The sequence below is a fragment of the Ovis canadensis genome, chromosome 25, assembly GCF_042477335.2.
Source record: "Ovis canadensis isolate MfBH-ARS-UI-01 breed Bighorn chromosome 25, ARS-UI_OviCan_v2, whole genome shotgun sequence".
Classification (NCBI taxonomy): domain Eukaryota; kingdom Metazoa; phylum Chordata; class Mammalia; order Artiodactyla; family Bovidae; genus Ovis; species Ovis canadensis.
The window spans coordinates 43976956-44001693 of record NC_091269.1 but is presented as its reverse complement, the minus strand read 5'-3'; the positions used below and the strand labels follow the sequence as shown (position 1 = coordinate 44001693).

The following is a 24738-nucleotide window of genomic DNA, read 5'->3' as shown; positions in this document are numbered from 1 at the left end:
AGGATTAAAGAAAGAAAGCATGAATTTTTAGGTAGTATTTAAATGCCGTAAACATTGGAAATATTAGAATGCATAATTTTTTCCAATTTTCTAATTTGTAAAATACACATAACATAAAATCTGCTATCTTAACTACTTTGACGTATACAGCTCAGAGGTATTAAGTACATTCATCTTGTTTTGCAACCATCATCACTCTCCATCTCCAGAACTCTCTTCATCTCGCAAAACTTAACATTCTATGTACCCATTCCCATTCTCCCCCATCCCCAACCCCGGGAAACCACCATTCGGCTTTCTGTCTCTATGAATTCGATTTCTCTGGATACCTCATGTGAGTGGAGTCATACAGTAATTTGTCCTTTTGTGAGTGGCGTATTTCCCTTAGCATAGCGTCCTCAGGGCTCACCCCCGCTGCGGCACGTGTCAGCATCTCTTTCCCTTGTAAGGCTGAATGGTATCCTATTATATGTACATACCACATCTTGCTTATCCACTCGCGCCTTGACGGACACTTGGATGCTTCTGCGTTTTAGCTATTGTGAACGATGCTACCACGAACATGGGTGTACGGATCTCTTCAAGACCTGCTTTCACTTCTGGGGGTGCGGGCCATACACCCAGAAGTGGAGTTGCTGGATCATATGAAGACCTGCTTTCACTTCTGGGGGTGCGGGCCATACACCCAGAAGTGGAGTTGCTGGATCATATGGTAATTCTATTTTTAATTTTTTGAGGAGCCACCATGCTGTTTTCCATGGTGGCTAAACCATTTTACGTTCCTGTCAACAGTGCACAAGAGTTCCAAATAGAATGCATAATGTTTTAACAGAAAAAGTGTTGCTTTTTTTTCCGCAGTAGTAGTGGAGTGATTGGTTGAATTTCTCATATCAGTTGCCCTGAAAATCCCGAGTATCATTGTGTGCCTAGTGGCAGCTCCCTGAACTGCAGACCTGGTGTCTAGGAGAAACAAACTGTTGTTTACTAGTAGTTCCTTCTTAAGAATAAGAACATCTTCCCTTTAAAAATATCTAAATAATTGAAAAACACCCTCTTTTGATAATAATTGATGGGAAAAGTAGTGACTGAAAGTTATTACGCATTCATTGCTTTAAAAAAAGAGACAGTAGCTACTTACACTTGAAAAATCGCTAAATATTCATTTTATATAGTTCCTCACCTTGATGTGTGGACTTCAGGCTTTAGCCTGAGGCCTGTAAGCTAAGTGATGTGGTTCAGGACTCCGAACTCTTCGGGCGTTGAAAAAGCCTGAAATCTGTTCACTGCTTGTATCTGGCACAAAACGGTGGTGCTCAATACATATCTGTTGGTGAAAAATGAGTGAATGGTCCCTGAGGCTTCTTGCAGGACACTCCTTGCTATTTTTGGCTCAGCTAATTTCTAAGAAGTACCAAACCTTCAGGCTTTCAGAGTTCTTCTGTTTTCTGTAGTTTTTTTCCTGAAAGATGTTCTGTTTCCTGTAATGTTGTTTCTTTCTCTTTCTCTTTCTTTTCTTCTACATTCTTAATAGTTTATGTAGGTTTGTAGTATTAGATAATGTGGTTTTTGAGGATCTCTATGTATTTATCATTTAATAAAGCGGTCAATGTATTTTCCAAACTTTGAATCTGATTTTTATTTGCTTCTTTTTTTTTTTTACTTGAGGTGTTTTATTCATTTGTTGATATTTTATTTTAAAAGATTAGCCAGTATCCCAGACTTAGAACAAACTTCTGGTCTCCAGAAAGTAAGAATGAGGGGAGGAGATAGTTAGGGAGTTTGGGATCTACATGTACACACTGCTATATTTAGAATGGATAACCAACAAGGTCCTACTGTGTAGCATAGGGAACTCTGCTCAATGTTAGGTGGCAGCCTGGATGGGAGGGCAGTTTGGAGGAAAATGGATAAATTTATACGTATGGCTGAGTCTGTTTGCTGTCCACCTGAAACTATCACAATATTGTTAATCAGCTATATTTTAATACAAAATAAAGTTTTAAAAAAAGGCAGTTTCCTTAGTGGTCTGGTCTCAGGTAATCAGGTAATCTTTTCATGTAGTAATAGCTCCATCTTGTGGACCTTACGGGTATTACTACCGTACACTTTTAAGTTCTGACTTGTTTGCGAATGTGCAGATCTTTATTTTAACACCTGAGGCTTAGACGTGGTGCTAGCTACTAGACGTTTCCAAAGAGTAGAATGACATGTAATCACATATTGAGTCTGAGGTTTCCTACCCATGAATAATGTGTTACTCTTTCTAAAACCACACAGTTATGACTTCAGGGATAGAGCAGTTCACTGAGTCCTGGATTTAAATAATGTCTCCAGTTTTGGGGCTTCCGTGGTAACTCAGCTCGTAAAAAAAATCAGCCTGCAATGCAGGAGACCCTGGTTCCATCCCTGGGTTGGGAAGATCCTGTGGAGGAGGGCATGGCAACCCAGTCCAGTATTATGGCCTGGAGAATCCCCATGGACAGAGGAGCCTGGTGGGCTACAGTCCATGGGTTGGCAAAGAGTTGGATATAACTGAGCAACTAAGCACAGCATAGCACCATTCTTTGGGGTTTTTATGTTGTATAGAGTAGGTGTCAGAAGCGTTGGAGCAGAAACTGAGGAATACTGTAGTCTCCCTTAGTTTGACCAAGCACTTAAATAAGTGACAGAAGTTTTAGCCTCTTGAATATAAATCTGTGTAGCTTTCTGCTTAGCCAAAGCAGCAGCAAGGTAGCTACTGTCTGGAAACCTTTGGCTTATTTCCTGTACTGATCCTATCAGTCCCTGTTTTTTGATGCAAAGTAGCAAAGAAGTAATTCTAATAAGTGTGCCACTAAGTGATTTTCATTTTAAATCGTTGTTTAAAATATGCATGTTTATAAAAGTAATGGCAGAGTTGGCATCATGTATGCCCTTTTATAGAAGTTTTAAAATAAAAAAACTGCATCTAAAATTTTATTCCTTGGTAAAAAATAATTTTATGACTATTTAAAGCATAGTTTTATTTAGACTCTATTTCAAGTTGATACTTGACTCTGGTATACAAAGGAGGTAACAAAGTGATTTTTCTTCAATTGAGTTTTTAGGCAGTAAGCATCTGAGATTTTTTTTTAATATATCATTCAATTTCAGATAGTCAATTTAAGGCTGTAAACGGATTACAGTAGAACTGTCATTGGTTAAAACATTTTTGGAGCATAGTATTTTATCTTAATAGTATTTTATATACAGAAGAGCCATACAAAAAAGATCTTAATGACCCAGATAACTACAATGGTGTGATCACTTAACTAGAGCTAGACATCCCGGAATGTGAAGTCAAGTGGGCCTTAGGAAGCATCACTATGAACAAAGCTAGTGGAGGTGATGGAATTCCAGTTGATCTACTTCAGTTCCTAAAAGAGGATGCTGTTAACGGGCTGCATTCAATATACCAACAAATTTGGAAAACTCAACAGTGGACACAGGACTGGAAAAGGTCAGTTTTCAACTCATTGCCAAAGAATGTTCAAACTACAGCACAATTGTACTTATCTCACACACTAGCAATGTAATGCTCAAAATTCTCCAAGACAGGCTTTAACAGTGTGTGAACTGTAACTTTCGGATGTTCAAGCTGGATTTAGAAAAGGCAGAGGAACCAGAGATCAAATTGCCAACATCTGTTGGATCATCGAAAAAGCAAGAGAGTTCCAGAAAAACATCTATTTCTGCTTTATTGACTACACCAAAGCCTTTGACTGTGTGGATCACAACAAACTGGAAAATTCTTCAAGAGATGGGAATACCAGACAACCTGACCTACCTCTTGAGAAATCTGTATGCAGGTCAAGAAGGAACAGTTAGAACCAGACATGGAACAACAGACTGGTTCAAAATTGGGAAACGAGTATGTCAAGGCTGTATATTTGTCACCTGCTCATTTAACTTATGTATGCAGAGTATATCATGCAAAATGCCGGGCTGGATGAATCACAAGCTGGAATCAAGATTGCCAGGAGAAATATCAATAACCTCAGATATGCAGATGACACCACCCTTATGGCAGAAAGCGAAGAAGAACTAAAGAGTCTCTTGATGAAAGTGAAAGAGGAGAGTGAAAAAGTTGGCTTAAAAGCTCAACACTCAGAAAACTAAGGCATCAGGTCCCATCACTTCATGGCAAATAGATGGGGAAACAATGGAAACAGTGACTTTATTTTGGGGAGCTCCAAAATCACTGCAAATGGTGACTGCAGCCCTGAAATTAAAAGATGCTTCCTCCTTGGAAGAAAAGCTATGACCAACCTAGGCAGTATATTAACAAGCAGAGACATTACTTTGCCAACAAAGGTCAAAACTATGCTTTTTCCAGTAGTCATGTATGGATGTGAGAGTTGGGCTATAAAGAAAGCTGAGCACAGAAGAATTGATGCTTTTGAACTGTGGTGTTGGAGAAGGCTCTTGAGAGTCCTTGGACTGCAAGAAGATCCAACCAGTCAATCCTACAGGAAGTCAGTCCTGAATATTCATTGGAAAAACTGATGCTGAAGCTGAAACTTCAATACTTTAGCCATCTGATGCGTAGAGCTGACTCATTTGAAAAGACCCTGATGGTGGGAAAGATTGAAGGTAGGAAGAGAAGGGGATGACAGAGGAAGAGATGATTGGATGGCATCACCGACTTGATGGGCATGCGTTTGAGCAAGCTCCTGGATTTGGTGATGGACAGGGAAGCCTGGAGTGCTACAGTCCATGGGGTCACAAAGAGCCGGACACAACTGAGCAACTGCACGGAACTGATTGTATCTTCTGTGTCAAGCTTCTTGTCTTTTGAGGAGTACCTGATTTTTAAAATCAGCCAAACTGGGGCTTCCCTGGTGGCTCAGTGGTAAAGAATCTTGTCTGCCAGTGCAGGAGACATGGGTTTGATTCATGGCCGAGTAAGATCCCACGTGCTGTGGGGCAACTAAGCCCGTGCACCACAGCTACTCAGCCTGTACTCTAGAGCCCGGGAGCCACAATTACTGAGCTTATGTGCCTAGAGCCCGCGCTCTGCAAAAGGAGAAGCCGGAGCACAACGAGAAAATTGCTCCCACTCACTGCAACTGGAGAAAAAGCCCGTGCAGCAATGCAGACCCAGCACAGCCAAAAATAAATAAAATTATTTCTAAAAACATAGGAACAGCAAAATTGGGAGAATAATGTGGGTAATCAAGCTGATTGATTTTGTTTGTTCTGATTTGGGGTTTAAATAAATGTTCTGATTTGGGGTTTGTCTTCTAAACCGCCTCTGAGATAGAATCTTTTGATAGATTACTCAAAAGTATTTTGAGTAATTGCACTGTCGCTGGAGGAAATGCATAGCTGTTGGAGGTGGTTGCTTTGAAGATGGCCCTCCTCAGAGATACAAGTTCTGCTATGTTTAAAACTTTTCTTTATAGGAACATTCTTTGCATTTCATCCTTACAACATTTTATTAAGAAACTTGGTATGTTTATTGAAGTAAGAGGACAAAGGAGCTCCAGTGACCATCTCCCCTTCTCTGTTTTCCAGGAAGTGTTTCACATGGTTGTTGAAGTACCACGCTGGTCGAATGCAAAAATGGAGGTATGTTTCACCTTTGCTAGTCAGATAGAGGATGTCAGGTTTGATCTGGTTACACCGATTTGCTCAGGGGCTGAACAGCTCAAGTCCAAGGCTGTCGTCTTTCTAGTCCCAGTCGGTTTTCCAGTTGTGTCCCCCCTTGCCTGCCTGTCTTCCTTCTGTGCCCCAGTTAAACTCAACCATTTACTCTGTGCAAACACGCTACACTTTTTCCTTTCCCACGCCTGTGCCTCCGGCACTCCCCAAACCGAGAATCACCTTTTTCTCCTTTGTCTTCTCTTTAAGTCCTTTGTTGACTCCTCCATGTAGTCAACAGGCTTGCTTCAGTCACCCCAGCCATAAAAATAATTTTATTGGAATTTCTGTCACATTGTATTAATTTATTCTGATGACATCTAATAAATTTGGCTTTTTGTTATGGATATCCATAATATTTGCTATCACTTAAGCTTTTTGACAGTAATAAAACTTTATATGTAATAGACAAATATTTGAATAATTCTAAATGCCTTAAAGGAAAGCTGAAGTTAGATATTTTCTCAAATGTTAGGATTTATTCTAGCTAGTTTTAATTTTTGCTTTCTGAAATTAGAACATGTTCTTTTCCCCATCTTGTTCATTCCTGTGTACCTCAAATAAAATTTCCCCTTACAGGCTGATTATGATGAAACTTTTATTTTAAATTATGAAAGTGTTCGGGATAAAGATGCATCATGTAAATGGAACTAGGGGATGCCTATTTCATAATTCCTTAAATCCCTATTTGAATAGTATTTCACATACAAATATACAATGATTTGAAATTTTTTGTTTCAGATTGCTACAAAGGACCCTTTAAACCCAATTAAACAAGATGTGAAGAAAGGAAAACTCCGTTATGTTGCAAATCTGTTCCCTTATAAAGGATATATCTGGAACTATGGTGCCATCCCTCAGGTCTGTCTCTGTGCAGTTGTGAGAAATGTACTTTTCAGCTTAGCTTACAAAAATTTAACCTACTACTTAAAAAAAAAGACTTAAATACCTACAAAAAGTTGTTCCTATAGTAGGTTATAAAAACATAGGGGGTAATTAACTCATTTTAATACTTCCTTAAATAACTTATTTTCAAGATAAACTAAAAGGCAAGTCTGCCACTTTCTAGATTTTCCAACTTGCTTCTGCTGCTTCCTCCCTGAGATGGGAATATTCCCCCCTGAAATATTCCTAGTGCATAGCTCATGTGGCTGTTTGAGGAATCAAGCACTTAGAACCTGGCACATGTAAGTTCTCACAGCTGTTGACTTTTATCTCTATCATCCAGATTGCTCCTTCTTTGTGGTAAAGTAATAATGGAGTTCTGTTTTCCTAAACAGTCACCCCTTTGAAGTGAGGGGATACCTGCATTGTTTACCAATTTGTCCCTAGCGCAACAGCAGTGTGTCTAGGCTCTTATTTCATATTTGAATAAAGAATCTCAAACCAATGCTGTGACACTTAAGATTTCTAAATATCCAATTTATTTTCTTCTTGCTGATAGTTTGTTTTTATTAACCATTAAGTCTACTAAGTGGAATCTACTGTGAAACAACCTATAAGTTACTAAAACATAGGGCAAACCCATCTAGCTTGTGAAGTGAAAGTTGCTCAGTTGTGTCCGACTCTTTGCAACCCCATGGACTACACAGTCTGTGGAATTCTGCAGGCCAGAATACTGGAGTGGGTAGCCGTTCCCTTCTCCAGAGGATCTTTGAACCGGGGTCTCCCGCATTGCAGGCGGATTCTCCGCCAGCTGAGCTACACAGGAAGGCCATCTAGTCTGTGAGGTAATCACCGAGTCTAAGGTCAGCACTTCACCTTGTGCTGCAGTTGATTCACTGCTTAGCCTGGAAACGTCGTCCCTCTGGGAAAACATTGCTGAAATACTTCTCTCTTCTGCAGGTTGAATTTGGTTTTGTTGGGTCTGGTCTTCTTTTCCCCATCATTTTTATCTCCCTGCCTTTACTCCAGCTGAGTAAGCAAACAAATCCAAGAAATATGTTCTGGGTTGGGAGGGAAAAGAACCAAAGCAGCAGCTGTACTTCAAATTGAACTTCCTGACAAGCACAACCCGTCCTTTCCCCTGTGCCGTGCTCTGTGAGGACTCTGCCTCACAGTTTAGCAGGAAAGAAACCCAGCCGCTTAAATTTTCAGCAAATCCTGATTAAACTTCTCATTCTTGATCCTGACCAGTGATGACATTTTTGCCATCAGCACATGTCATTTCCATCTTGATATTGCCACCTACCTGTCTCTGCTTGGAGACATCTTTTAAAGAAACTCTAGTTAATAGAGTAAGTACTAAGAGCTCACCAAAGCAGTTTTCTTTGAATCCATTTTTTTAAGTGAACATCTGGGTCTACATTTGTGTTTGCGTATCGTCTTGGTTATTAGATAGTTGGGTTTTTTCTGTTTAAAATAGGATCTTTATCCATTTAAAGCTTAACAGGAGCCCAGCATTTAATTAAGGTTATTGTGGTAGTTAAGATATGAATAAAGGATTCATTTTGATGAGAAATAAATAGCTGAAGATTCCTATTTTGCAGAACAATCACGGGATGTTATCTTTTAGTGCCAACATGATCCACTTTGTCATTAACACATAAGGAATAATACACTCTTAAGTTTTATTTTCATTTTTTTTTAGACTTGGGAAGACCCAGGACACAATGACAAACACACTGGCTGTTGTGGTGACAATGACCCAATTGATGTGTGTGAAATTGGAAGCAAGGTAATAGAATCAGAAATATGTTTCTTTGAGATGAGAGCATTGAAATCTACAAAGTTCTTACTTTTTGTAAATAAAATATATGAATATTAGTGAAGAAATGATGTCTCTTTGGGTGATAAAAGTGTCCATTCCATTCTAAGCATTTGTACATTATAATTTGCAATTTAAACCTAGCCTAGGAAAAGATGTATATTATATGCATGTGTGTGGAAGAACTGGACATGTTCTGCATTGCTTTAAAAGGCAGATGAGGAGTCAGTGGATGAAGGGTACCAGGAGGCAACAAGGCAAACCCTGCCTCAGGATTTGGAGTGACTAGTGAATTGGCCCCATGGGGGTTAAATAACCCCACATGTTGGGGGTTTATGGTAGAGATTCCTCTATCAAGTAGAGTTGCTCTAAGGTTCTAACTATGGTTATTTTCCTTTTTCTTTTTTTAATGGTTATTTTCTTTATGATTTTTCCCAGCCTCAAGAAAAGAGCAAGCAACTGAAAAGAAAGTTGTCATTCAGTTGCTTAAGTCATAAAGTTCAGGCTTATTGTATGACTTACCTAACTCAGTGACTTCTATAAAATAAAAGGTAAAGAGAGTGCATTAAAATAGGTGTTTGAAACAAACTCTGGAGCACTTCTTCTTCAGCACAAGCAATGACAGTTTAAAAAACATAAATCACCCTCAACTCTGATAGGATTAGTGGATATTCACTTGTTTAGCTTTTAAAAAATTGTTTACAGGAACCATCTTAAGTTTGTAGAAATTTGGTGTCTTCCTCATTTCCTATTATCCACCAAGTAAAACTGTTCTTCCAGAGTTTGATTCTGTAGTTTTGACCTAGCTGTGGTTTTTGACTCTCAGGTGTGTGCGCGAGGGGAAATTATCAGAGTGAAAGTTCTGGGCATTCTGGCAATGATTGACGAAGGGGAAACCGACTGGAAAGTCATTGCTATTAATGTGGAAGATCCTGATGCAGCTAATTATAATGGTAAGAAAATATGCAGGGTCTGGACCTTACCCAGTACCAGACTTAACCTGTAATGACAGTCGTTAAGCCCATGCCTTCAAACTGTTACAGGATGGAGGAGCGAAACATTTGACAGCACTGTGATTTCTGCTGCTGAACCCCTGTGGTTAACTGCATAAGCTTTCTCCTTTATTCCAGGACAGGAGAAATCTGGTAGTTTGTCTTTCCTGTTTTCTTCTTTCCTTTTCCACATGCTAGCACTTACTTGCTCTATTTTTTAAAAAATAAAAAAATTGAGATGTGCATGCCACGTGTCATAAAATTCACCATTTTAAAGTTTCCAGTTCCATGGGTTTGATACATGCACTAGGCTGTTAACCGCCACCACCATCTGATTCTAGATCATTTTTACCATTCCAGCAGAAAATCCCACATGCGTTAACCGTCACTCCCTATCTCCCCTTCCCTCAGGCCCTGGCAACCACCTACCTATTGCCTGTCTCTATGGATCTGCTTGATCTGAACATTTCACATAAATGGGCTCACATGATATCTGACTTCCATCACTTAGCATACTGTTTTCAGGGTCCATCTACGTTGTAATGTGTCTCAGTACTTTATCCCCCCCTTTTCTTGGTGGTAAAATTAACATAAAATTCAGTATCTTGACTGTTTTAAAGGGTGGAATTCAGTGGCATTTAGTATATTCACAGTGTTGTGCAACCATCACCACTTATCTCATTTCAGAACATCCTCATCACCCTGAAGGGAAACTCTGTACCTTTAAGTACTTAGTCACCCCTGTTCCCTCCTCCTCCGAGGCCCCGACAATCACTTACCTGTTTATGTCTCTGTGAATTTGCCTATTCTGGATACTTCATATACATGGTATTGTGAAATATATGGCCTTCTGTGTCTGGTTTCTTTTTACTTAGGTTTTCTAGGTTTACCCATGTTGTAGCATGTATTAGTACTTCTTTTTTTAATGGCTGAGTTTAGTCTGTGGTGTGGATATATATCACATTTTGTTGATCCATTCATCTGTTGATGGACATTTGGGTTCTTTTTGGCTATTAGGAATAGCGCTGCTGCTATGAACATTCCTGTATAAGCTTTTGTGTGGACATGTCTTTTTAATCCTCTTGGATGAGCAAGCTCTGGGAGTTGGTGACGGACAGGGAAGTCTGGCGTGCTGCAGTCCATGGGGTCCCAGAGCCAAACACAACTGCGCGACTGAACTGACTGACTTGGTGTATATACCTAAGAGTGGAGTTTCTGAGTGAAATGGTAACTCTTAATGTTCAGCCCCTTGATGGTGATTTAGTTGCTAAGTCGAGTCCAGCTCTTGCAACCCCATGGACTATGGCCCATCAGGCTTCTCTGTCCATGGAAATCTCCTGGCAAGAATTCTGGGGTGGGCTCTCATTTTCTTCTTCTGGATCTTCCCGACCCAGGGATTGAACTGGGCTTTTCCTGCATTGTGGGCGGATTGTTTATCAACTGAGCTACCAGGGAAGTCCCATGTTTAGCCCCTTGAGGAACTGCCAGATTTTCCCCAAAGCGGCTGCACCATCTTACAGTCCTGAAAGGGTTCCAATTTTTCTACTTCCTTGCCAGCATTAGTTATTTATCTTTTTAAAGTACAGCCATTCTAATGGGGTGTATCATCATATTTTTGAGCTATAAGGCTACTTCAGACACTAGACCTTTATCAGATATATATGATTTGTCTGTATTTTCTTCCACTTTGTGGATTTGTTCTTTTGTTTTCTTGATGGTGTCCTTTGAAGTACTCATGGTTTTCATTTTGATGTAGTCTTATTTTTTCTTCTGTTGCTGTGGTATCATATTTAAGAAACCATTGCCTAATCTAAGCTTACAAAGTTGTTTCCTTCTAAGAATTTTATAAATTCAACTCTTACATTATTCCTTTCTGTTGTTATTTTTACCTTTCAGAGTATCATCTCATATATGTTTAAATATGTGCATATTGGCATATATATATATATATATATATATACATACACAAACTCATTTAAAAAGGACTCAGCACCAACCCTTTAATAGTGCAATGGGAAAAAAAGATGGAGACTGACTTTTTCTTTCAGATACTTCTGTATTATTTAAATTTTATACATTGAGAGTGCATTCCTTCATTTAGTCCTGATACTGTTCGTCACTGTGTCCATTTTCACACGTGCTATTTAAACAAGAGTTCAATTCAGTCACTCAATCGTGTCTGACTCTTTGTAACCCCATGGACCGCAGCATGCCAGGCCTCCCTGTCCATCACCAACTCCCGGAGTTTACTCAGACTCATGCTCATTGAGTCTGTGATGCCATCCAACCATGTCATCCTCTGTCTTCCCCTTCTCCTGCTGCCCTCAATCTTTCCCAGCATCAGGATCTTTTCAAATGAGTCAGCTCAACGCATCAGATGACCAAAGTATTGGAGTTTCAGCTTCAGCATCAGTCCTTCTCAAGAATATTCAGGACTGACTTCCTTTAGGATGGACTGGTTGGATCTGCTTGCAGTCCAAGGGACTCTCAAGAGTCTCCCCAACACCACAGTTCAAAAGCATCAATTCTTCAGTGCTCAGCATTCTTTATAGTCCAACTCTCACATTCATACATGACTACTGGAAAAACCATAGCCTTGACTAGACGGACCTTTGTTGATAAAGTAATGTCAACAGCTTTTTAATATATTGTCTAGGTTGGTCATAGCTTTTCTTCCAAGGAGTAAGCGTCTTTTAATTTCATGGCTGCAGTCACCATCTGCAGTGATTTTGGAGCCCAAAAAAATAAAGCCTGACACTGTTCCACTGTTTCCCCATCTATTTCCCATGAAGTGACGGGACCGGATGGCATGATCTTTGTTTTCTGAATGTTGACCTTTAAGCCAACTTTTTCACTCTCCTCTTTCACTTTCATCAAGACGCTGTTTAGTTCTTCTTCACTTTCTGCCATAAGGGTGGTGTCATCTGCATATCTGAGGTTATTGATATTTCTCCCAACAATCTTGATTCTAGCTTGTGCTTCCTCCAGCCCAGCGTTTCTCATGATGTACTCTGCATATAAGTTAAATAAGCAGGGTGACAATATACAACCTTGGCGTATTCCTTTTCCTATTTGGAACCAATCTGTTGTTCCATGTCCAGTACTATGTTCCTGTGAACATAGTTCACAGGAGGCAGGTCAGGTGGTCTGTTATTCCCATCTCTTTCAGAGTTGTCCACAGTTTATTGTGATCCACACAATCAAAGGCTTTGGCATAGTCAATAACGCAGAAACAGATGTTTTCCTGGAACTCTCTTGCTTTTTTGATGATCCAGCAGACGCTGACAAATGGATCTCTGGTTCCTCTGCCTTTTCTGAAACCAGCTTGAACATCTGGAAGTTAGGGTTCACATATTGTTGAAGCCTGGCTTGCAGAATTTTGAGCATTACTTTACTAGCATGTGAGATGAGGGCAGTTGTGCAGTAGTTTGAGCATTCTTTGTCATTGCCTTTCTTTGGGATTGGAATGAAAACTGACCTTTTCCAGTCCTGTGGCTACTGCTGAGTTTTCCAAATTTGCTGGCATATTGAATGCAGCACTTTCACAGCATCATCTTTTAGGATTTGAAATCACTCCACTGGAATTCCATCACCTCCACTAGCTTTGTTCATAGTGATGCTTTCTAAGGCCCACTTGACTTCACATTTCAGGATGTTTGGCTCTAGGTGAGTGATCACACCATCATGATTATCTGGGTCGTGAAGCTCTTTTTTGTACAGTTCTTCTGTGTATTCTTGCCACCTCTTCTTAATATCTTCTGCTTCTGTTAGGTGCATACCATTTCTGTCCTTTATTGAGCCCATCTTTGCATGAAATGTTCTCTTGGTATCTCAGATTTTCTTGAAGGGATCTCTAGTATTTCCCATTCTGTTGTTTTCCTCTATTTTTTTGTATTGATTGCTGAGGAAGGCTTTCTTATCTCGCTGTTCTTTGGAACTCTGTATTCAGATGCTTATATCTTTCCTTTTCTCCTTTGCTTTTCGCTTCTCTTCTTTTCACAGCTATTTGTAAGGCCTCCTCAGACAGCCATTTTGCTTTTTTGCATTTCTTTTCCATGGGGATGGTCTTGATCCCTGTCTCCTGTACAATGTCATGAACCTCCATCCATAGTTCATCAGGCACTCTATCTATCAGATCTAGTCCCTTAAATCTATTTCTCACTTCCACTGTATAATCACAGGGATTTGATTTAGGTCATACCTGAATGGTCTAGTGGTTTTCTCTACTTTCTTCAATTTCAGTCTGAATTTGGCAATAAGGAGTTCATGATCTGAGCCACAGTCAGCTCCTGGTCTTGTTTTTGTTGACTGTATAGAGCTTCTCCATCTTTGGCTGCAAAGAATATAATCAGTCTGATTTCGGTGTTGACCATCTGGTGATGTCCATGTGTAGAGTCTTCTCTTGTGTTGTTGGAAGAGGGTGTTTGCTATGAGCAGTGCATTTTCTTGGCAAAACTCTATTAGTCTTTGCCCTGCTTCATTCTGTATTCCAAGGCCAAATTTGCCTGTTATTCCAGGTGTTTCTTGACTTCCTACTTTTGCATTCCTGTTCCCTATAATGAAAAGGACATCTTTTTTGGATGTTAGCTCTAAAAGGTCTTGTAGGTCTTTATAGCACCATTCAACTTCAGCTTCTTCAGCGTTACTGGTTGGGGCATAGACTTGGATTACTGTGATATTGAATGGTTTGCCTTGTAAACGAACAGAGATCATTCTGTCGTTTTTGAGATTGCACCCAAGTACTGCATTTTTGACTCTCTTGTTGACCATGATGGCTACTCCATTTCTTCTAAGGGATTCCTGCCCACAGTAGTAGATATAATGGTCATCTGAGTTAAATTCACCCATTTCAGTCCATTTTAGTTCGCTGATTCCTAGAATGTCGACGTTCACTCTTGCGATCTCCTGTTTGACCACTTCCAATTTGCCTTGATTCATGGACCTGACATTCCCGGTTCCTATGCAATATTGCTCTTTACAGCATTGGACCTTGCTTCCATCACCAGTCATATCCACAACTGGGTGTTGTTTTTGCTTTGGCTCCATCTCTTCATTCTTTCTGGAGTTATTTCTCCATTGATCTCCAGTAGCATATTATTGGGCACCTACTGACCTGCGGAGTTCATCTTTCAGTGTCCTATCTTTTTGCCCTTTCATACTGTTCATGGGGTCCTCAAGGGAAGAATACTGAAGTGGTTTTCAGTTCCCTTCTCCAGTGGACCACATTTTGTCAGACCTCTCCACCATGACCCATCTGTCTTGGGTGGCCCTACACAGCATGGCTCATAGTTTCATTGAGTTAGACAGTGTCTTGCTGGGGCTTCTCCTTTGCCCTTGGACGTGGGGTATCTCCTCACAACCGCTTCAGTGCTACCGTCTTACTGGGGTTTCTCTGCCCTTGGACGTGGGGTATCCCCACATGGAGATGTGTACACAAGGGTACACACGCTAAAATAGTGTGCTTTGGCCACAGTTAATGAAGCCACAGCATCTTTACATCAGCAGCATTTTCTGGGTGTCATTTTCCCTTGCAGTCAATATTGTTAGAACCCTGAAAGTTTCTCTGGGTGGCTGGGCCTGTGGTGCAAGCAGTATACAGCTTTCCTTAAATGTCATCTGTTGTAACTGGAAGAGAATTAAGCAGAGGGAGCACTTGACAAGTCGCAACTTTGGGAGGAATATACACAGAGCCATGGGGGCGGATGGCCTACCCACTAAAGTGACCAGGTTGGCCATGTTGATCCTCTTTGACATTGTGGGGCCCACGACGGCCAGCCACCCGCCTGCTGCAGTTGTGGGCGTCAGGAAAGTGAGCATTTCTTGCTGCTCATGGTTGTGGGCTGATTAGAGGCTGAACCCAAGGAACAGCACAGAATTGATCTATAAAGCACAATTGGAGGAACAAAACTTGAAGTTTTTCCTACTTTTTTTTTTTTCCTGGGTCTGGTGTCCAGGGTTCCCTAGTCTGGGTCCAGCATACCTTTCAATATCTAATTCAAAAAAAGTCAAACAGTTCATCAGTTCTTACATTTTTTCCTTACTATGATAGAATACAGAAATATGTTAGATCTTTGTCTCTAGTTTTTGGCAAAGAACTAAATCCCTTGGAATTTCCTGAGTGATGAGTGTCTCTTTTATTCACAGTGAGCCTCTTTCATTACACCTGAGTTTGTGCTAATAAGGTGACTTAAGGTGGGGCCCTAGCTAGCCTCAGACAGGCTCAGTCAACAAAAACACTGAATGATTAGAGGGTGGGAGCTTTTAGCCCCAATCACTGACCCCTGGGACTGGGAGGGGAGGCTCCATGAAAAGTCTGGAATCATGAGATGTGGAGCACTTCTGGGATGGTGAGCACACTGCAATGCTGGGAGGGTGGCATGCCTCCCTCTGCCCACCAGAGGACATGGGAACTACACCCTCCATCCCCCCCATGCTGGGTCCTAAGCATCTCTTTTGTTGGACTGTTCCTGAGTTGTATCCTTTATACTAAACCAGTAAACATAAGCTCAGTGTTTCCTTGAGTTTTATGAGTCTTTCTGGCAAATTTTCAAACCCAAGGAGAGAGCTGTAGGAAACTGATTTATAGCAAGTGGTCATGGCTTGGAATTTGCCACCAACGTCTGAAGTGGGATCGCTGTTGTGGAACTGAGCCCTCTAACTGTGGGACCTGACTCCATTAGTCAGTGTCATTATTGAACTGAATTGTCAGCCTGGCATTTGGTGCCTAAAGAATAGAATTGGTTGGGAAATTTGTTAGAAGACAACATTCACTTGCATTTTGGATTTCTGGATTTTCAAACTATTTCTGTATCAGATGATACCTTTTACGTGAATTATAAGTTCCTTGAAATTTATCAGTGTTTAAACATTTCCCAGTTCACTTTGTAAACTTACCCTACTTTAAGTGGTACTCTGATAATAAAATACATGATTTTCTTTAACTATATACATTACAAATTGGGCTAAGCCAAGTTTATATTATAGAAATATAAATAAGCTGTTGTTGAACATATTCCTGCTTCCAATTACAATTTTCCTGGTGGGTTTTTTTTTTTTTGTACTTGTATCTTCTATTTGTTTGCATGGAAAAGCAGTTTGGTCATTTAAACTTGAGTTTGATGGCATTAAGGCTCGACATTGATAATGACTATACAGAAACTTAAAAACTTTGTTTTTTTTACAAAGGACACTTTTTTTTTGGCCAGAAATATAGTATTGTGATATTGAATGCCTATACTGTAGAGTGAGGAAAGCTTATTCACATGTAATAAGTAACCCATCAGTGAACATATGTAATGCATTTTTTCTTGTCTTTTAGTATGTCATTGGAGCGTGATCCTCAAGTACAACCTCAACCTGTCTTTCAGTATCTTTTATCCTCTTTGGAGAAGGGCATGGCAACCCACTCCAGTATTCTTGCCTGGAGAATCCCATGGACACAGGAGCCTGGAGGGCTACAGTCCATGGGGTCGCAAACAGTTGGATACGACTGAGCAACTGAAACACACATCCTTCTCTTGGGGCTTCCCAGGTGTCTCAGTGGTAAAGAATCTTCCTGCATTGCAGGAGACACAGGTTTGAGCCCTGGGAAGTTACACACGCTTGCCAAACTATGCTCTCATGCAGCCCCCAGTCATTTCTCCCTCCTCTTATTTAATAGGAATTATTGTGGTACTGATTGTTCTCTTAGTACTTAATGTCAGAGCTATTCTAAGACACTAGATGATTTTCTTTTAATATGTATATATGTTCTCTTCTCGAAAAGATATTAGTTCTAACATTATTTGAACTTTTTTGACAATCCATCCTATAGCTCTTGAAAGTACGTGGTATTTTTATTGAATGCATAAATAATTACATATACATCTTGCAGTCTGAGAAGAGAATCTTATTCTCTTCTTAGATATTAATGATGTCAAGCGGCTGAAACCTGGCTACCTGGAAGCTACTGTGGATTGGTTTAGGAGGTACAAGGTTCCAGATGGAAAACCTGAGAATGAGTTTGCTTTCAATGCAGAATTTAAAGATAAGGTAAGGTGTCACTCAGAACTGTAGCTGTAGGCCTATCTGTGTTGAGACATAATTTAACCATATTGTTACCATCTAAAGACTGTATGACCATAAAATAGATGTTTAAAGACATAAGACAGGCTTTATGTTGATTTGTTCATTTAAATGGTTTTCTTCCATTTTTGATACAAGGAAATGATTCAGAAGAGACGAAGCTATCATACTTTGGTAAAATGTTGATGATAAGAAAAGAGCAGGGCTGTCCCCTGGTGGGCCAGGGGTTAAGACTGTGTTCACTGCAAGTACCATGGGTTCCAGCCCTGGCTGGGGAACTAATCCCACATGCCATGACCCGAGCCCAAAATGAGGAAAGGAAAGAACTTGTTTCTGTTATTCTAACGAATATCTCTTTAAATTACAGAACTTTGCAGTTGACATTATTGAAAGCACTCATGACTATTGGAGAGCATTAGTGACTAAGAAAACTGATGGAAAAGGAATCAGCTGGTAAGCATTAACTCTTTTCTCCATGTTTAACACACAGAGCAGACTAGCTTACTCCAGATACGTTAATAACCTCAACATATTGTACCGTTACATTCACTTAGGAAAGAGATAACTGGTTTTATCAGTACTTAAGTCAATAGGAAGTGCAGACTGAAGGAAAAACCACACAATGTAAAGGCTGTGAGTTACAATTTATTTGAGGACTGTAGCCCAGGAGACAACTTCTCAAATAGCCCTAAAGAACTACTGCAGAGATGTAAGGGAGGAGCCAAGAGAGATATAAACTTTTTTTTTGCTGGGAAAACATGTAGTCAAGCATAAAAAGATGACTGCTAATCATAAAGAAGAGACATCTCAAGTTAATGATTTCAGTGCTTTTCTATGTATGAGAAGAGGCAAAAATCCGGGGTCATTTGAAATTTTTTCTTAGAAATTCATGTTAACTATCTAGGGGCCAGTATACCCAAATCTTTCCTGTTCTTCTCCATCCTGAATTCCCCTCAGGGCACACGTGTCAGCAGGTGACTGTAGTGGGTAATGGCTTGATCCTGGTAGAACTGGAATATAGCAGGCAACATTTTTTTCTTTGCAGAAAGTAAAAAAAAAAAAAAAAATGCCACAAAGATACTCTGAATAAGTAAAAACTAAAATTATAAAGGGGAGAATGAGATCAGAGCTTTGTAAGGGTAACTGGGGAAAATTGCCTAGCATCAGGGTGCTCAGAATGGGTTGAGTACTAGGGTTGGTATTCTCTGATGTAAATATATAGGATCATCACAACTAAACCAGGATCTACCATGCACATTGAATTAACTACTACTACTACTTCTACTAATAATACTAATAACTAATACTGATTGAGCAGTTAATATTTGCCAAGGATGCAACAGAGATACAGGGAGATTAAACTTAACCAAGGTCATACCGCAGTGTTTTGGAATGAGGACTCGCATCCAAGTCTGTGTGGCCCCAGCTTATTTTTAGTATAATATACTCCCTCTTTAAAGATTATAAGAGAATGGCCACCATTACCACTTAACTAGTGTTGTTCTGAAAATAGTAGCTGATGAAGTAAATAGGAGAAAGAAATAAGATGCAGGAATACTGGAAAAGGGGGAAGCAAATTGTTGCAGATGACATGACTGTGTACACAGAAAACCCTAGAAAAAAGAACATAAGGTGGAGGATTACAAAATGAGTATATATGCACATTGCTAGCTTTGTATATGAACATAACAGAAACTATAATGGAGGAAAAGATCCCATGTAGAATAGAATTTAAGAAAAAAAAGTATAAATAAGAAATCTGAACGACCCAGAATAAGAAGAAAACTTTAAAACTCTATAGAGAAAAATAAAAGATATTAAATATAAAGGTATCATATATTCATGAATAACGTTCAGTTTCATCTAGGAAAAAAAAAACTGCATGTCAGAATAGTGACAGAAATCCTGAAAAAAACAAGGGTATCGGTGGTGAGGTTTGCACCAACTGCCTATTTAAGAGGAGAAACGAGGCTAGATCTCTGTCTTGCCCTTTACATTCCTTTCTTCCTCCAGATTTGCACACTGGCAACCACCCTCATGCTGTAGCTGCTTTTCATTTCTGAAAGGTGCTGTAACCAGGCAGGTCCTCCTGTACAAGTAGCCCAGCACCAACCAGTGTTCTTAACCCAGCTGCTTTATACCCACCTGTTAACTGGTACTGGCTGCCAGCATGAGTTTGCAACTCTTGTCTTATGTCAGTGTTTTAATTCCAGACAGATAAATTGTAATGTGAGAAAATTCTAGAAAAAGACTAGGTGCATTCAATTTATTAGCTTGTAGTAGGGAAGACCTCTCTAAACAGAAGACAAACTCAAAATCCAGAAAAGAAAGGTTTACTTATGATTTTTTAGTGTATCAGGAGGCGGTTCTTCCCAGTTTTTTCTTAACACCTGACAAAGGACTAACTTTCTTGATTTATAAATAACTTACCCAAATTGATGAAAGAGAGAATACTAATAGAGGGAGAGAAAAAGTAAGTTTACATATAAGAAGATGTGCGGCCTCACTTTATAATTTTAAATGCAGCTCAGAAAGATAGTGTTATCCTTCAATAAATCTGCACAATTAAAAAAATTAAATGATAGCCTGGAGTGGCAATATTTATATGTAGTTGTGAGAGTAATTTAAAAAAATTTAGTGATAGTCTGGAGTGGCAACATTTATATGTAGTTGTGAGAGTTTGAATGGATACAGCCTTTGTGAGGGCAGTTTGACAGTAGTCAGTACCTAGGTTTTTTTGTGTCTTTTTTTTTAATTGGAGGATAATTGCTTTACAATGTTGTGTTGGTTTCTGGTGTATAACGTAAATCAGCCATTAATCTCAAAATTTTAAATTCTTGTATTTCTTTGTAGCACTACTACTAGGAATGTATCCTATATAGTCCTGAAAGATGTATGTACAAGGATGTTCACTGCAGTGTCATTTATAATATTTAAAAAGTTAGAAACAACCAAACTGTAATGATTAAGCAATTCATGGAACAGTATATGGCACATTGTTCTGTATATGTTGATATGGAATGATGTCCAAAATATATTAAATGAGAAAAGCAAAGTCCATAGCAGTATATTTATCATAGTGTGATCCCATTTATGCAAGGTAAGATATACCTACACACCCCAGCATCTGTTTATATTATAAATTTCTTTTCTGGAGGGAGAAAAGAGCTATAGGAAATTCTCAGGAATGTTCTGTAAGTTGGGATAATGTCTTGTAAAATAAAAACATCTGTCTCTCCACAAGCATAAGAAAAACTGGGCACACACACACCTTTGTATGAAAATGTACAATCATGAGACTTTGCTTTTAATAACTCCTCTATTTTGTGGCATCCTATTATTTCTATGGAAATGTTAAGTAACAGGTGGCTGAATATTTTTTCTTTTTCATAGAATATTTTTTATTATAACCACATAATAGTATACAATAATTCAATATGAAGGAAATTTTGAATCATAGTTAACCAAAAAAAGTTTTTTAAAAAAATCACTTTAATCTCAGTTTTTCCATAGATACTTTTAGTAACATGTAAAGTTTTCTCTTTTTATAGTCCTTTTTAAGTATATTTTCAAAAACAATCATATTGTATGTATAATGTATGGGGTTCCCAGGTGGTAAAGAATCCATCCACCTGCTAATGCAGGAGATGTAGGTTCGATCCCTGGGTTGGGAAGAGTCCCTGGAGTAGGAAATGGCAGCCCACTCCAGTATTCTTGCTGGGATAATCCCATGGACAGAGGAGCTTGGTGGGCGATAGTCCATGGGGTCCTAAAGAGTGAGACGTGATTAAGCGAAAGCATATGCACATACATAATACATACATTTTGTTTTGTGGTTTAGAAAAGCTAACACTACAAGCATTTGTTATGTCATTAAATATATAATATTTTATAATATAAATATTCCATCTGTATATTGTTCTGTCTGTTGGATAAATCAGTTTTAATCATCTCTGTTGTTGGACATATTGGTTACTTCCAGCTTTTCAGTCTTATCAATAGTGAAAATCATGCATGTTGAACATCTTTGTACATAATTATTTAAATCTCTGAGTTTGGCCAGGTGGAATTTGTCTATCAAAGTGTATGTGCTTTTCAAAAGGTTTTGGACACTTTTTTTTTTTTGGTGTGTGTTAAAAAAATTTTTTTTTAATTTTGTGGACATATTTTACCATATTATTTTTCAGGAATATTGAACCAGGTGTTGCTCCTGCCAGGTGTCAGCACCGATAGAAACCAGATTTTTTTTTTTTTTTATCTAATTAGGAAAGATAGGCCTCTCATTTTAATTTGCATTTCTTAGCTCTTTCAAAGAATTGCAAAGCACTCAATCACAGATTTTAAAATCTGAACTTGTTAAAGTATTTGAGTAAAATTTGCCTTAAGAATAGCTGTATCTTGCCAAAAAAAAAAAATCAAAATGTTTAATATAGGTGATAAACCTTTCAATAACGCCAAACTTGAATCTCACTTGACCTACCAGCTCCAGCTTGTTATTTTTAACACGAGTTTTAATGAGAGAAGTTTTTGTTAGTGTGACACTTTCGCTTTGTGTAACAGCATGAACACCACGGTGTCTGAGAGCCCCTTCCAGTGTGACCCTGATGCTGCCAAAGCCATTGTGGATGCTGTAAGTAAAGGTTTCCTGGAGAAAAAACAAACTTGGCGGCCAAAAAACATGGTGTTGAATGGGGATGGAAGTATTAATTATTAATTATTAGTTATTAATATTCAATGAATATTAATAACCCAAGTGCCTAGGTACTTATCATAAGCCATTTTTCATAAGAGTACCAATGGGAACTTACATGGCTTGGTCATAGCAAGGATGGAGAAAGTCATCAAATTTCAGGTACCATTGCAAGAGTGGTTTGTAGACCTAGAGAGACTTTCAGGTGAGGTAATAAATCATCCATCAAAGAAATAATCTGATTTTGATTAACCTAAAGATTGAAGCTTGTCTAAAATTATTCTCATAATATTAGACGAGAAAAACGAAAATGAGGTCTGACTTTACTGACTTGTATAGTATAAGGGAAAAAGACAATTTAATGATGAAGCCAGTACGTTTAGATTTATTTTTATTTGTATATAAATTTTGACAAAGTTGAGATAAAAGGGAAAAGCCATTGGTTAACAACCATTACTTTTCAATAAGAACATTCTGCTTACATTTTATATATATGTATGTATATATAAAGTCTATATATACATATGTTGGTTTTTCAATTATTTCAAAAAAACATTTTTATTAATTATTCTCCTGTGTTGTCATTAAAAGCCAAGAGGTTTTGAGTTTGTTAGCATTTCTTAGTAGAACAAGCTTTGCATTGTTCCCATCTGGTGTAAATTATTTTTAGAACTTAAAATTTGAGATAGTTGTCTTCCGTTCACATTCCTTTTAATCTTTCTGTCAATATACTTTTTTAGCTTATTCTTTTCCTGGAATTAGACTAATACATTTTAATACTGTGTTTTAGTTACCACCACCATGTGAATCTGCCTGCACAATACCAACAGATGGTAAGATCTATATTCTAGTAAAATTACATTAAACATTCTCCATATGTGTGGGGAAATGACATGTATATCTGTAGATACATGTTACATACCACATACATACAGACAAAGAGGAGAATGGGGAGAAGCGCTCTCAGGGTTTCGAGGCGTCCGTGGGAAAAAGATTGCTGTACGCACCCCCTTAGTGCCAGCCTGTGACAGCAGCTTCCAAGTCACGACCCACTGTTCTCTGAGTTCCTGGTAGGTGCCTCGTGGAGGCTGGAGCAGGCTGGGCTCTGCCTCCCCGTCTGGCCACAGGCTGATTCACCCGGAAAACAGTTCTTTCCATCTTTAGACATTAGAATTCTCTGTAAGGCTCTTCTGGTGAGAATTGCCGATCTGTAGGATCAGCCATCAAGAGTAAGGATGTTTAGTTGCCCAGTCGTGTCTGACTCTGCAACCCCGTGGACTGTAGCCCACCAGGCTCCTCTGTCCGAGGGATTTCCCAAGCAAGAATACTGGAGTGGGTTGCCATTTCCTTCTCCACAAGAGTAAGGAAGCCCAAAACAAAACACTGATAAGTTACCTGTTTTGGTAATTTAGTGAAGCTGTGCATGTATGTAGATTTAATGTAATCCATAGCAGTATTTATTAAAGCAAGTATATTATTCACTGTTATATGTTGGGTGTAATTTTGATTCTTAACAGGGATTCTAATTGGTTTCTCTTTTTCCTGACTACAGTGGATAAGTGGTTCCATCACCAGAAAAACTAAGGAAATTTCTCTGGAATACAAGCTGATATTGCTGCATCCTACCTGTCGGAAAGTGTTAGATGTGAACGTAGTAGCTTTTCTAAGCTTTAAACTTATAGAACTAATCAGTCAGATTCTGCTGTCACCAATCCAATATATTCATACATGATCCATCTAAGAGCATTTATCATGTCAACTAAGGTAACTTTTAGTTCCTGCTTAAATATGAAGGCGGTTGTAGTTTGGAAGTCATCTGTGACTGAGTATGCAAGATAAGTACATATTGGATGTATATGTTTGCCATGGGTTAGGAAATAAAAATTATTTTGTTTCAACTTGGTTTATGATATTTTTATTTTAATCTGAAGCCTAACACTACCAAGCAGGCTTGGGTGCTGTTTGGTATTGGCTTTCTATGACTGATCTTACAATTCAGTTTTACTAGACTAAAAACTGACTTTTTTAGGCACCTGAAAATGAAATCCCTTATATTTACAGTAGTTCTTGATACTCTGCTCTTACCTAATTCCTGTCGTCTCATTGTGAGTCATCAGTCAGAATAGTTCCTTGATTAAATTTGTGCACCGTTAAATTTGAGCTCTGCAGACCTGAGTTTTTAATCCTACGTGATATACTTAGTTAGCTCTGTAATCTCAGATCAGGTACCAAACACCCAACTCTAGCTCCCTCGTTTGTAAAAGAGATGCAGTTTGTGTAAAGCCATTATTAAGCATTCAGATTGTTTTAATTGAAAATTTTTTTGAGATCATTATAAATTCACATGCAGTTGTTAAGAAATAATACAAAGAGACTTTCTCTATTCCTTTCCCCCCAAAAGCAAGAGTTTGTAAAACTACAGTACAATAATACAACCAGGATATGGCTCTGATAGTCTACCCATCTTCCTCAGATCTCCCAGTTTTACTTGTTCTCATCTGTATGGTGTATTTTTCTGTATAATAACCTGTATAGGTTCCTGTGTCCCACAAGATACTTAACACTTAGTATCACAAAGACCCCTGGTTTTATCTTTTTATAACCACACCCACCTCTCATTATGT

General features: G+C 38.8%; 1 protein-coding gene across 1 annotated transcript in view; it reads left to right on the top strand.

Moving 5' to 3' along the window:
- PPA1 (inorganic pyrophosphatase 1) overlaps positions 1-24016 on the top strand; it is a 34118-nt gene extending 10102 nt beyond the window's left edge. The window contains exons 3-11 of the mRNA XM_069571975.1: positions 5536-5589; positions 6403-6522; positions 8252-8338; positions 9195-9321; positions 17264-17391; positions 17792-17877; positions 21985-22054; positions 22905-22947; positions 23667-24016. Coding sequence (XP_069428076.1) covers positions 5536-5589; positions 6403-6522; positions 8252-8338; positions 9195-9321; positions 17264-17391; positions 17792-17877; positions 21985-22054; positions 22905-22947; positions 23667-23698 — 747 coding nt within the window. The 3' untranslated portion in view covers positions 23699-24016. The remainder of the gene's footprint in view (positions 1-5535; positions 5590-6402; positions 6523-8251; positions 8339-9194; positions 9322-17263; positions 17392-17791; positions 17878-21984; positions 22055-22904; positions 22948-23666) is intronic.
- The last annotated feature ends 722 nt before the right edge of the window (positions 24017-24738 follow it).